This window comes from Globicephala melas, chromosome 13 (genome assembly GCF_963455315.2).
Source record: "Globicephala melas chromosome 13, mGloMel1.2, whole genome shotgun sequence".
NCBI lineage: Eukaryota > Metazoa > Chordata > Mammalia > Artiodactyla > Delphinidae > Globicephala > Globicephala melas.
Window position 1 is genome coordinate 29,446,089 of NC_083326.1, and position 12,873 is coordinate 29,458,961.

General features: G+C 59.6%; 1 protein-coding gene across 6 annotated transcripts in view; it reads left to right on the plus strand.

Moving 5' to 3' along the window:
• CTDP1 (CTD phosphatase subunit 1) overlaps positions 1–12,873 on the plus strand; it is a 41,542-nt gene that overhangs the window by 24,671 nt on the left and 3,998 nt on the right. For 4 of the 6 annotated variants that reach the window (XM_070046931.1, XM_060310152.2, XM_070046934.1 and 1 more), the window contains exon 12: positions 8,396–8,580. The exons of 1 other annotated variant lie outside the window; for it this stretch is intronic. In XM_070046931.1, coding sequence (XP_069903032.1) covers positions 8,396–8,580 — 185 coding nt within the window. One more of the 6 variants, XM_070046933.1, reaches the window with a different exon arrangement.

Below are 12,873 nucleotides of genomic sequence, written 5' to 3' on the forward strand. Positions count from 1 at the left end.
ACACGCCTCGCGCGTGGCCTCACCTGGCCTTCTGGTCTCCAGGGACGTGTGGGAGAGGAGGTGACGACAGCAGGAAGTGACCAGTTGGTGTATTGGCAACATAGGAGGCAGGTTTCTGCACCGACGGGCCTGACCTCCCCCTTCCACCCCGGGGCCCACGGCGGTGTCTGGCGTTGTCACTACTAAGGGGGCTCCTGGTGTCGAGTGGGTGGGCGCCAGGGGAGCCGCCAAGCAGCCTTCAGTGCCCGGGCGGCCCCCGCGTCCTCAGGACCCAGGTCGAGACACCCTCTGCCCTTTCAGGTTGCACGTAGGTTTTGAAACACACCCAGATCGTGACTGGGAATTGGCTGTTACACCACGAACAGGTGTCGGGCAACGTGGGTAGAAGGGGTGTTTTTCTTCCAAATGCTTAATTGTGGGAATAATGATGATAGGACCCAGAATCCCTTTTGAAGTGAAGATTAAATACAGAGGGGATTCTCCTTAGGAGCAGAAACTAAACTGTAGATAATTTTGCAAGTCAGCTGTCTGTCTCTGGCCCACGAGGGAAGCAGTGGGAGCACCTGTAAGCCCGCCCTTTGTCCCTCTCGCCCTGTGTCCCGTGCCTGCCCCAGGGCCTGTGTGCCCCTCGTCCATCCTAGGTCAGGCCCCTCAGAGAAGGCCCCAGCCTGTGGAAGGTGGCTTGGGCAGCATGGCTCTGGGGCTGCTGTTCTACGCAGGCACCGTTGTGGACACCACACCTCACGTCCCACTAAACGGAGCTGGGCCCAGATCGGGACCGACACTCCTCCGGCCCTCGGATCTGCGTCTTAGAGACAGACAGCTCCCGCAGCCACTCAGCCACTCGTACTGTGCAGACAGAAGTCGTCCTCGGACCATCGCGGACGCCAGGGAGAGCCCTGAGGACAGACATGCATTTCAGCTTACTTCCAGCGGTAGCAGAAGAATGTTATATTCAGTATAGAATCCTACCAGCAACTCAGACCATCATCTTCAGATGATAATTTATCCCGTGACGCTTAAACCTGCTTTCAGATGTGCTGAATTTCTCTGTTTGCCGTTCGTTTTCTGCCTTTTTGAGCATTTAGCCAGTACACTGCTGGGGTTTGTTCATAAAAATGTTTTCTCCTAGAAGAATTTTTTTAGCCGTAAGCCTGTCTTCTTGATCAAGGATGTTCCTTGTTCTACGTGAGGGACGCTCCCTGCTGGGGGTTGGCAGGGGACAGCTGGACACGCACTCCTCTCCTCCTGCCCACGCCCTCGCCCCAGTCCTCCCCGGTGGGCGGGGCGGCGTCGCTGCTGGGCACCTGCAGAGACACGGTTCAGTTTGTCAAAAGCAGTGGCGACGATTTCGCTACTTGTTTGTTGCACATCAAAGGGTGGCGAAATCTTAACATGAAGTAACAGTGTTAAGTACACCTCCCATCGCTCTGAAACCTGGCTTTTCTTTCAGAAATGAAAATTAGCCTTAAAACCTTCGTTTTGGCTCTTTGGGAAGAAAGGTTTTGAAGGAGACAGAAATCCTGGACTTGGGATTCCAGCAAACATGACTGTCGTTTTATAAATGAGGGAACCAGGGGTTGGTGTCCAGCGGTGCTCAGGGGGTCCTGCTCGATTCCCGGTGACATCTGGGCCCCAGAGAGACTGCTCGGTCAGTGCCGGGCGCCAGATGACCAGGGGAGCGGGCGCCCGGCTCTCCATCTTCCCTGTGTGGCAGGGCGGGGGCCGTGTGGGGCTTTAGGATTTGAGGCCGGACAGAGCTGGGCAGAGACCCTGTCCACCATCTGCAGCTCTGCTCAGAGACAGCCAGGCTGTGGTCCCCAGGGTCGCACGAAGGGCGGAGGCCCCCGTGGGGCTGCAGCAGGCAGCTGAGGCCAGAGAGGTGTTCCCTCTCCTTAAAGTTCAGGGGAACAGGACTACTGAAGAGGGTGCTGTCTGTGCTCATCTGGGCGGTGGCTCTGAGCCTGTTGTAGTTGTAGTTTACTCCACCAGAGGGGGCTCTTCAGATGGGCCCCCGGACTGGCAGCGACAGGTGCTTGTCTGCTCTACACTTTGAGGACCATGTCTGGGCGCTCCACAGCCAGGGCGTCCCAAGCACAGACGCCTCTCCCAGCCCCCAGCCGCTCGGAACCCTTCATTTCCAGGGTCAGCTCCTCTCACCAGGAGGCACATCTCACCAGCACCAAGGTGTTCTGTTCTCGCAGCCTGCACCTAAACCTGATTAGGAATGCCGCTGTCCTGTCCTTGTAACACGCCACGCGCAGGCTGGCGTCTCAGATGAGCATCTTTGCAGACCCAGAATCTGAGCAGAACCTCCTCGTTGCTTTTTTCAAAGAGGCGAAAGTATACGCACGTCTGGTGTGATCACCGCTGTCTTCGTCTTGTTGATGCCAGATGGTTGTATTTGTGTATTTTGGTTCACGTGAAAAAGCTGTTTGCTGAGTAGAGGCTCAGCAGCTCCCCGTCTGCCGTGGTTCAGGCACAGCCCGCGTGCGGACTCTGGGCAGTGGTTCCCTTTCAGCTCCGCGGCAGCCTCCGTCAGGGAGGAGATTGTTGACTTTATTTGATAGTTTGAGGGCACGCTTTGTCTATTTGGACCAGCGAGCACCATCCGTCAGCACAGCGAGGAAATCCTGTCTCATTTCCCACCTGTGGACATTAACACGTTTCACTGGAGAAGTTGAGACCTCAGGCGCAGGTTTGCTATCTGGTGGGTTAAAGCCTTTGATACGCAGTAACCAATGTGTCCGAAGGTGGTCCCTTGACCCCGAGAGGCCACCGTTGCACACGTGGGTGGCAGTTTCAGCCTGCTGCCCTCACTACCGTGGTCCATTTTGCTGCGCGTGTCACGGGGCTGTTTCCCCAGGGAGATCTGCAGAGTTGCTTAGCCCACCCCGACGGCGGGTCCGCTCTGTGCTGGCGGCAAACGCTGTCTTGTGAGGATTATGTTCTGAATAGGACAGGCACATTTTCCACGCGCTTCACAACATTGAGAAGAAGCCAGGTGATCCCAGAAGCTACCTGAAGACCCAGCTTCAGGGAGTTGGGAGGCTGGAGCAGGCATGGTCCAGCAGCGTTTTGAGTTTGTGTTCAAAAGTCAGGGCCGTTAGCACGTTTGTGATTCTTTGTGCAAATTATGATGATTCTTAGGATTGATGTGGCCTTGCATTCTGCGTGGCTGCCATAAAGCTGTCCTTTCCCAGAGTCGGTGGCGTCTTCTCACAGCATGTTTTTGCTGGTGATCAGTTCTGTCAGCACGTGTTTTTGTTACCAGCGGATGCACAAGAAAAGCGTGGAAAGTTCTCACAGCGCCTGCCGTGCGGCGTCTGCTCAGCTGGAGGTCACAGGCGGCGCACGTGTCGGGGGAGCAGATGCGGGCGCGTGTGGACGGCGCCCACGTGCCGCGCCCCCCGGCCAGTGCAGGGTTGCACCCTTCCTCTGGCGCGCTTGACGCGGCTGCATCTCATGCCTGCGGGTGCTCTGAGCGCACGGCACACCTCCCTCCTCTGCCACCTTCCTGCGCTACTCTCGCTCTGCGGTGGCCCGCGTGTGCCGGTGTGCGCGTGTCCCGTGTGCTGCCTTGGCTTCCGGCTCTGTTTCTGCTCCTCCCACTTTTTTTGTCTTCGACTGTTTGTTAGAAGTCGATCCCAGTCGTGCTGGGTGTGGGGCGGACAGCACTGCAGAGGCGTGAAACTCACGTTGCAGTCCACGGCCGGCAGGACAGAACTTTCCATCTTAGCCTGACTGGGCTGGTCACCTGCTAAAACACGAAACCCTGTTCTCCAGAGCTTCTACCAGGACATGATATTCAGGATGTCCAGCACACGATTTAACAGTTACTCAACACGCGAACACAGGAACAGGCGATTCCCAAGAGAGTGACAGCAGGCGCCTACCCGGATAGCCCAGGCGTTGGGATCGTCAGACCAGCACTACAGCAGCGGGCGTGGCCGTGGCCGTGGCCGTGGCCATTGGGAGAGGCACAGCCTTGAAGAGAGTGCAGACCACAAAGAAGAACCACACGGAAACATCAGGACTGGACACGCACTCAGGCAGATGCCCTGAAATTCACCAGGAGGACCCCTGGTGACGGGAGTGTCGAGGAAAGATTAAGTGAACTTGAAGACAGGGTTATAGGAATCACCCTGAGGAACAACAGGAAAACAGCCCGGGCCGGGGGTCAGCGTCTCAGGGACACCGGGGTCAAATCAGAAGTTGAATGTTTGTGTCGTCTGAGCTGATAAGAGGGAGAGATCGGTGCAGAAAAAATACTTGGGGAGATAATGGCTGAAAACCTCAGGTTTGGTGGAAGACTTCAATTTACTGCCTTTGATGGCATAGACTAGTTTGGCCAGTTGTGGAATTTCTTCAGAGGTGGTCACGACATCCAGGCTCCTTCTCCCCTGGGATGGAAGCGGGCTGTGGGAAAGGCCGGCCCGGCGGGACACAGATGGTCACGGGTTGGGGGTCGGGGTTGACGCCCGCTTGCCCTCCTCCCCCCACGCGTGGGCTAACCTGAGCTGATGTGAGGCCAGAGCACGCGTTGCTCGGGTACTGGGTGTCCTTACTGCGTGATTTAGGAGCAGTACGTATCTGCAGAGGTTTAATGGTTTGTTTTCACGACCACCTGAGTCTTCTCCTTTTGTCTTCGGCCCTTTTGCTTGGCCGGGCTCGCCCTGTGGTCCTGTTTCTGTGCAGCCCGGTCAGCCTCGACACCCGTGTGAGGTCGGTTCTCTTCCCGGGACTGTACCCGAGCCTGAGGCGGGGCGGGCGCTCCTGGGCGGGCCGTCAGGGTCAGTGTGGGGAACAGGCTCCCAAAGTCAGCGTGTCTTACCACCGTGCCGTGCCATCTGGGTGTCAGGAGGTGGGCAGCCCCGCAGTCGCTGTCATGGACTCCAGTGTTTTGAGGTACCGCACGTCGGGCTTCAGGAGAAACACTTGAGATTGAAGATAACGCACGCGTGGAAACAGCACGGTGGGGTAGAGGCACGTCCTGGCCTGGCTCTCACTTCCCAGAGGGCCTGTTCCACAGACTCTGCTGGGCCGGCCCGTGGGGGGCAGGTGGGTGCCAAGCGCACGGAGACCGTCGGGCCCGGCCACCGGGGCGCTTCCTGCGGAACGCGGAGCTCTGTGGGCCCCAGGAGCGCGTCCCCTCCGCTGCTGCCGAGGGGACAGCAGACTCTGGTGGCGTTCCCCTGAAGTGTGGAGTCTAGACGAGGGTCGACCACGTGGGTGTGTGCACGGCCACCTTCTGGTCCTTTTCCACATCACGGGAGCGTCGTCAGAGAAAGTTAAGTTCAATAGGCCCAGTAGTGCTTTCGGTTTTATTTCGTGAGAATGCAGCACATTAAGGGAATGACCAGGACGTTTGTTCTTCTGGCCAAGAGAGGAGTACGTTGGTGTCGGTCTAAAGACCCTTCAGGTGGTATCATTTCTACCTCACCGGAAGCGCGTTGCCTGAGACCAGAGCTTAGAATTCACGCCCGTAGTCCTCGGAGGCGTGTCCTCTTCACAGGTGGTGCTGTTAGTCGCTTAGAGCAGCTCACTCGTGCTCTGCACGCGGCCCTCGCTGCCTCAGGTTCCCTCCCTCTGCAGGCAAAGTAACAGAATGGTGAGAAGAAAGTGCTGGGACCGGGGCTGGGACAAGGCCGTGTCCCCTCTGGCCGTTCTTGGCCTCGACTTGCTGTTTCCATTTCTTCTGTTTCTCTCTCGTCTGCCTCGCTTCCACGGGTCAGAAGCTGAGATGAGTTTTACTAAGTCTTCGTGACCTGCATCTTCCAAGTCGACGGATGGAAACCTTCCCAAGAGCGTTTGACGTCATTCGTGCTTGCCCTTTGAGAGATGTCAGTACTTGAGGAAAAAGTGCATTTTGTATTTCCCCTCACATACTTGCTTTTAGATTTTCCCTTAATTAAGATTTTAAAATCTTTACACGAGCATTTTTAAAACAACATTTACGAAGTAAATGGTTCATTACAGATCCCTGTTTTCCAGGAAGTGCAAAGTTGTCCTCATACAGAACTTTATGTGAGGGAAGCCAGGGGAGCACACCAGGCAGGGTTAAATGAGACCAGACCTCCTGCGGGACGAGCCCGCGCTGTCCGCCAGGCCTGGTGCTAACGCCGCCGAGCCGCGAGCCCTTTGTGGGCGGCCTGGCGTGCGTTCCAGGCTGGGGTCGCCCCGCGGTCCCTGAGCTGCTGGGATTGTGTGCTTCGGGGAGATTTTAAATGATTGGCTTCTTTTAGTTCTTTCTTTTCCCCTGAGAAGGTGGGATGCGGAGTTAAAGACCTGAAGTATTTTCAGAGCAAAATTTGACAAGAGGAGGTTTGCTTATCAAAATGAAGTTAAGTACAGCCACCTAAATATACCGGTGAAGCCAATAACCTGTTAGAATTAATACAATTCGATGCTTTTTGTTAGGTGCCTTTAGTTTAACCCGAGAGGATATATTACGTGTGAAGATCTTGTGACCCCTGACGATAAAGCCAACACTTTAACTGTCAATTAAAATGTTTCCGTATTTTAACTTGTGAGGTCCCTGCGCGTTGTTCCTCCCTAGACTGCGTGTTGATAGACTTGAAATTGGATACAGTGGTTCAAAGACGTCAGCCTTGGCCTGAGCGCTCAGGGTGTGGCTGGCGGTCGCTGATCAGAGCTGCTCTGTAGAGGGGGTGCTCCCCCCCGCCCTCGAATTTAATCAGAGGGTTGAAACCCGTTCTGTCCCGTTTGCGGTGCCTTCCCCGAGGTGTCCCTGCCACGCACTGCGAGTCCACGACTCTCACAGGGAAGCGGGCCCAGTAGAGCCACGGGGAGCAGCAGGTGTGCAGGGCACACACCCAGGAGGGTGCTGCGGGCGTGGGAGGGGTGCCGAAGGGGCATCCCCTGGTCGTCCTGGGTTCTGGGCCCCACGGGAGCCTCCCTGACTCAGGGCTCAGTTAGAAGTGGGTGGTTTGCTGGAAGAAGTCAGAGTTCCCGTGAGTGAAGTCCACCTCACAGCCTTCCTTCCTTGGCGTGTTTTCTGAGCTTGATAAAGTAGCCATCCCGCCCCGTAGTTTAAAGTTCCAAAAGCCCAAGAGCCCGCGTGGGCGCAGCCCTCGTCCCCCCCCCCCCGCCGGCCGCCCTCTGTCTCGCATATGCCGCGCGGCCCCCGAGTGCTGGCTGTTAGCTGGGTTCCAGCCTCGCTGTGCTGGAGCCGCAGGGGGTCGTTCCCTGAGCGTTTGGTGCACGGTCGCTCTTGCTTGGTTGACCAGGGGTGTGGCAGTGCCCCCCTGGCTTCGCCCTGAGACCTTCACCCGCAGCCGCAGCCAGCAGTCGAGAAACACAGGACGCGCACGGCCCACGGGACTCCCCGACGCCACACGCAGTCGTAAATGGGGGGTCCCGGGTTGTCACGCGTCCTTCTGACCAGCCGGCCGCCTGTCGGTTCCCACGCCCCTGCCGGGGCGGCTGAGAACTTGGGAAACGCGGAATCGGGCACGCGGTCGAGGCCTGACTGGCGGCGGGTGAAGGGCACACGGGTGAGGTCGGGAGGGTCCCGGCCAGAGGCTCCCGAGCCCTGTGCCTCGGGGGTTCTAGGGAGGCTCCCTGGGGGCGGGGTGGGGTGGAAAGGTCCAGGGCGCTCATCCGCTGGTGCTTCTGGGTGACCGGCCCCACCCCAGAGTCCACCACGGTCGCCTCATTAGAGCAAAGGTGCTCCCTCGTCCAGGAGACTCCGGGGGTTTGGGAGCTCTGGCTGGGAGCTCACGGGGGCAGAGCCCGGTGAGCAAATCTCTTGTCGCTTGGCACACTTGAAGCAGCTTCACAGATCAAACTTGTTAAGTGATGACCCTGCTCTGAGGCCAGAAGAACGTAGTTACGCTAGCTGACGGGACACGGGGCCTCTGCTCCTTCCTGGAAAAGGTGCTGGCGGGTCCGTGTTCAGGAAACGTGGGCCTGGCCTCCTCTCGCCGCTGCCTTCCCCTTTCCAGCGCCCCGTCCGCCGTCGTGGGCATCAGGTGTCGTCGGGGCCCTGCCCCCTGCCCCCCAAGCCCCCTCCCTTGCCGTGTCTGTGAACAGTTAAGCCTGAGGTCTGTCAGAGAAGACAGACGGGCAGGCACCCCACACGTGGCCGCGTGGGTCCCAGGACCCGGCGAGGTGGACGTGGAGGAGGGACAGCCCAGGCCACCTCTGCCTCCCGTCGTGCACCCCGTGGGCCTTGTCCACGCTCCTCGGTGCTGGTGGTAAGCATCCGTCTGGCGGCAGGCCCCGTGTTGGAGCTTTAGGGGGCGCCCTGCGTGCTTCGTCACGGGAAGCGGGGCCCGTGCAGAAATCGGCGGCGGTGTCAGTCCCGAGGGAGGGGCCGTGGCGCGGATCCTTCAGGAAGGTGATCTTGTGCTGACTCTTGGCCCTTCGTTAGGTGGATGACATCCTAGGAGAGGGCAGCGATGACAGTGACAGCGAGAAGAAGAAGCCGGGAGACCGGGAGGACCGGCAGCGCGGACCGAGGCCCGGGCAGCCCGAGGCCCTGGGGGCCCCGAGGGGGCCCACGCTCAGGTCAGCGCCACCCACCGAGAGGAATGCAGCAGACGGCCGGGGGCCCAGGTGAGGGGGCCTGCGAGAGGAAGGGGGGCAGTCGGGGGCCCCGGAGCGGAGGGGGGCTCAGGTGCAGGGGAGGGGCTGGGAGGCGGGGGGTTGCCCAGGTGAGGGGGGCCCTGTGTGCTGCCCCGCGAGTGCCAGACAGCTTCCAAGCGCCAGACACCTTCCGTGTTGATCAGTGCACTGTTGTTATCCTGCTGTATCTTCCCAGTGTTGTTACGGACCATGGTGTGTGGGTATCATTTTCAAGGCAATAGTGAAGGGGGTAAGAGACCTAAAGACGTCGGTCTGGGTGGTCCTGAGAGGGCAAAGGTCACTGTCCTGTTTCTGAAACATACAAAGCACGTTACAGGTTGTTTAGAATATTACGTTTGTGGTGCCCTTGATTTTTATCGTTTTTTATGATTCAGTTACCATTTGGGCAGATGTAACTCTTCCCCTTCACAGAGTGCACAGTGTGTGTTGTAGGTGGTGGTTCGTGCCCAGGTGTGGTCCCAGCGGCCCAGGAGCCTGCGGTGGGGCTCCTCTCCCTGAGTCCCCGCTCATGTCTGGAGGGCTGCTGTGTGTGGACCCAGGATGGGACACGGCCGGGAGCAGCGTGCTGTCCACCGATGGCGGCCCCGTGCTCTGTGTCCAGCTGCGCGGTGTGTTCACAGCCCCAGGGTTTCGAGTGTTCAGAGGCAGGTCGTGGTGAGAACTGGCCCCCGCGTGACCTCGGGCGTGTGCAGGGCGTGGGCCGAGGGCAGCTGCCCACACCAGTGTCTGCCCTCGGGGTCACTCGGCTGTTAGGACTGTGAGTGCTGACGCTGAGTCAGGCAGGATGGCACGACGGTGCTTGCTTTTCCGTTTCATTGTATTTTCCTTTGCTTACTTACCGGTATGCACGTGCGTACGGATGGATGCACGTGCGTACGGATGGATGTTTTGTTTTGCTTTGTTTTGTTTTTGCCGTACCTCGCAGCACGTGGCCTCTTAGTTCCCCAGCCAGGAATCAACCTGTGGTGGGGAGGGGCGGTTTCTTCCGGGGTGATTCAGGCATTACGTTTGTCGTGTACCGTTTCTGTTATTACATTGTAACGTGCGATGAAGTCAGTATACCGTTTACCACAGCGCAGAATCAGCGGGAGCCCTGAGCGTGCTGTCACTTGCCACTCACTCACAGGGTTTTGATACGAGTCTGCGAGCCATTGATTTACTGTGGTCTCTGGGCAGCCAAACCTCCCTGCTAATGAGAATCTATCTGCAGCCGCTCCCCAGCGGGTCCCAGCGTCCCCACCTCAGCTCCACCCCAGATCATCAGGCATTAGATCCTCATAAGGAGTGTGCAACCAGGACCCCTCGCGTGCACAGTTCCCCGCAGCGTTCATCCCCCCTGAGAATCTAATGTCGCCGCTGACCTGACAGTGATGCGAGCGACGGGAGCTGCTGTCAACAGAGATGGAGCTTCGCTCGCCCGCCGCTCCCCTCCTGCCGTGCGGCCCGGTTCCTAACAGGCCACGGACCAGTCCGAGGCCCAGGGGTTGGGGACCCCTGCCTTACACAGGTGTTTGACCCAGCTGCGTCTTCAGCTCCGCGCGAGGGCCCCGTGGGGCTCTCGAGGGACATAGGGAGCTGGGGCCCCTCTGAGGAGTGTGCTCCCGGAGCCCCGGTTCCACTGCTGCTGCGCTGCTGCGCCTGCCAAGTGAAGAGGAAGACAGAGCCTTTTCTCTTAAGACTGGGAAGGACGGGCCGGAGTCCTGGGGCGCGCGGCCTGCTTTGTCTCCACGGAGTCATCTGCCCACACGGGAAGTAGCTCGGGGCCACGCGGAGAAAGCCTTGCCTGCGGTGGTCGGGGCTGCCATCGGGGCCAGAGGCGTGTGGCCTGCGCCCACCGCGGCTCCTCTCGGCCCTGCACGGTGCCGGGGAGTCCAGCGCGGGGGCCGGGGCTGTGGTCGGCGTGGGGTGGGCGGGGGTGGGCGGGGGTGATCGGGAGCCCCCCCTTCAGCCCAGCCCAGGCCTCCTCACCATCCTCACTGCAGCTGCTGTTTCACACCATGCCGTGGGGCTTGACCTCAGCGCTGTGGGAATCTGAGACGAGGCCAAAGCCCAGGGTCCACCCGGACGCCGCCTCCCCCTGGGTGGCCAGAGACCCTTGTTCCCGCCCCCGCCTGCCCCTCCGCCGCTCAGCGTCTCCCTGTACCCGACGTCGAGTCTGCCCTGCGTCGGGGCCGAGGCGCCGTGATCGGGCTTGGGAGCTCACCCCTTTCTCTGCCCAGAAGCTGGCGAATGTGGTTTTCGCGCAGGTTTTATTCCTGTCAGTGGGCTCTGGGTGTAGAAGTGTGGATGCTTTGGACTTTCCCATAGTAGCGTTTCTACTTGAAATTAAGTCAGGCTTGTTTGGGGGGTTTGTTTCTTGCCTGCGGGACATTTCGGTCCACGGCCTTTGCTGCGAGCGCTGGCGCCTTGCGCCCTGGGTCGCAGCCTGGCTTCTCCCGAGCGGTTGGCAGCACGTCCTGCCGGCCTGAGTGGCCAGACTCTTCTGCGGGATCTTAATGTCACTGGAACTTGAAGGTGACTTCTGATGGAAGGACGGGGGTGGGGTTTGGGCTTGTCCACTGAGAACCGATCCACTCTTCTTTCAAATGAACAGACGTCAGACGCCCGTCTTACACACGGCAGCTGGAGGGGCACTTCCGCTCCTTGAGGTAAATCCCTGAGTAAGAAGTCAGGGCCGTGTGGCAGGCACTTGGCAGACGAGACGTCTGCAGGCGTCGGCGACGCCGCCCTGCCCCCACCACTCGCAGGAGACGCCGACGTGGAGACGCGGCCTGGGGTCTCGTGTCGTGGGCGGTCGGCTTGGCCAGCGGAAGCCGTCTCTCTCTCCCCGAAGCCTGTTCTCTAAGTGCCAGAGAGTTTAGTCTCGGCGCCTTCCCACCCCACCCGGTCCCGTGGTGAACTAGTCAGGAGCGTCACCCACGTCTAAAGGCGAAGCTCCTGACCCGCGTCCCGGGCTCCCACCGCCCGGTCCGCTGCCGCCTCCCCTTCTCCGCAGGGGTGCGGTGGCCGGGGTCCCGGCCGAACGTGCAGACAGACGGTGCGCAGTTGTGCAGAGGCCCTCACGCGTGAGAGCTGTTCTCAGTGCTGGGTGGTCACCTAGGCAAGGCTGTCTCTACTACGCTGGGGACGTCGGTCATTTCTAAAGATGGAGGAGACGTGGGCCTGGTGTTTGTGACCAGAGAGCAGACCCAGCTCTGCTGCCGCGGTGGAGCCCGGAGGCCGCTTTGCAGCCAGCCCTCCACCTCTACCCTGTCGCTGCCTTGCCATCGGACACCTTCTGTCTGCGCTGCCAGCGGGTGACCCTGGGACCAAGGTGCTTGGCTCAGGTTGTAAATTCCCCAGGCCGTGGCTGAGGAGCTGCCCTTCTGTCGCATGGACACGTGGCTTCCCGTCGATTCGTGTGTCGATCTGTGATGTTTAACCTGCCGTAGCCGACAGCACCGTGGTGACGCCCTGGGCCCCAGCCCTTTGCGTGTGCGAGCTCATCACACACAGTCGATTTCTGAAGGCGGGCTCGCCGAGGTCGGAAGGCCTTCGCACTCTTGGCCTGGTAGCTGCCTCAAGTTGCCCTCCGGCCATGCAGGGTCGTGCTGGTGGCGAGGGGGCTGGCTGTCCCCCACCCTCCCTGTCACGGTGCTTCATGACGGCTTCTGGGCCCTGCAGTGTGGTGGATAAAAAGTGGCGCTGTTTTAGTCGTGTGTGCCTTTCTCTCTCCCTGCTCTGAGCCTGCGCCCAAGGCTGGACCCCAGAGACGTTGCGCTGTTGAGGGGGGGGGGGCGGTGCCGATGCAGCAGCTTCCCCAGAACAGCCCCGCCCTGCGGGTAGGGGAGACCAGTGCCCGGAGCGGCTGCAACGCAGTAACTAAAACGTCCAGTTTCCAGCGAAGAGAATCGTGAGACATCGGAGAGACAGAAGAATGAGCCACAGACAGCACAGAAGAGGCCGGAGAAGCTGCCCGAGAGGGCGACCGCGTATCAGAGAACAGTCGGGATACGTTCCCAGAGCCGCGGAGACGGAGAATCGCCTAAGGGTCCTGGGGACAGCGTCCCAGACGGCACCGCCAGGCCCTCGGCGCGCACGTGGCAGGACTGCCAGGGACGTAATGACTGGCACCTTCCCAAATGTGATGGGGAACGTCATCTGACACATCCCGGGAGCTCAGGACCCGTTTTTCAAGTAAAAACGCTACTATGGGAAAATCCAAAGCGTCCACACTTCTACACCTAGAGCCCAGCTCAGAGGTCCCCATCTGCACGCTTCACG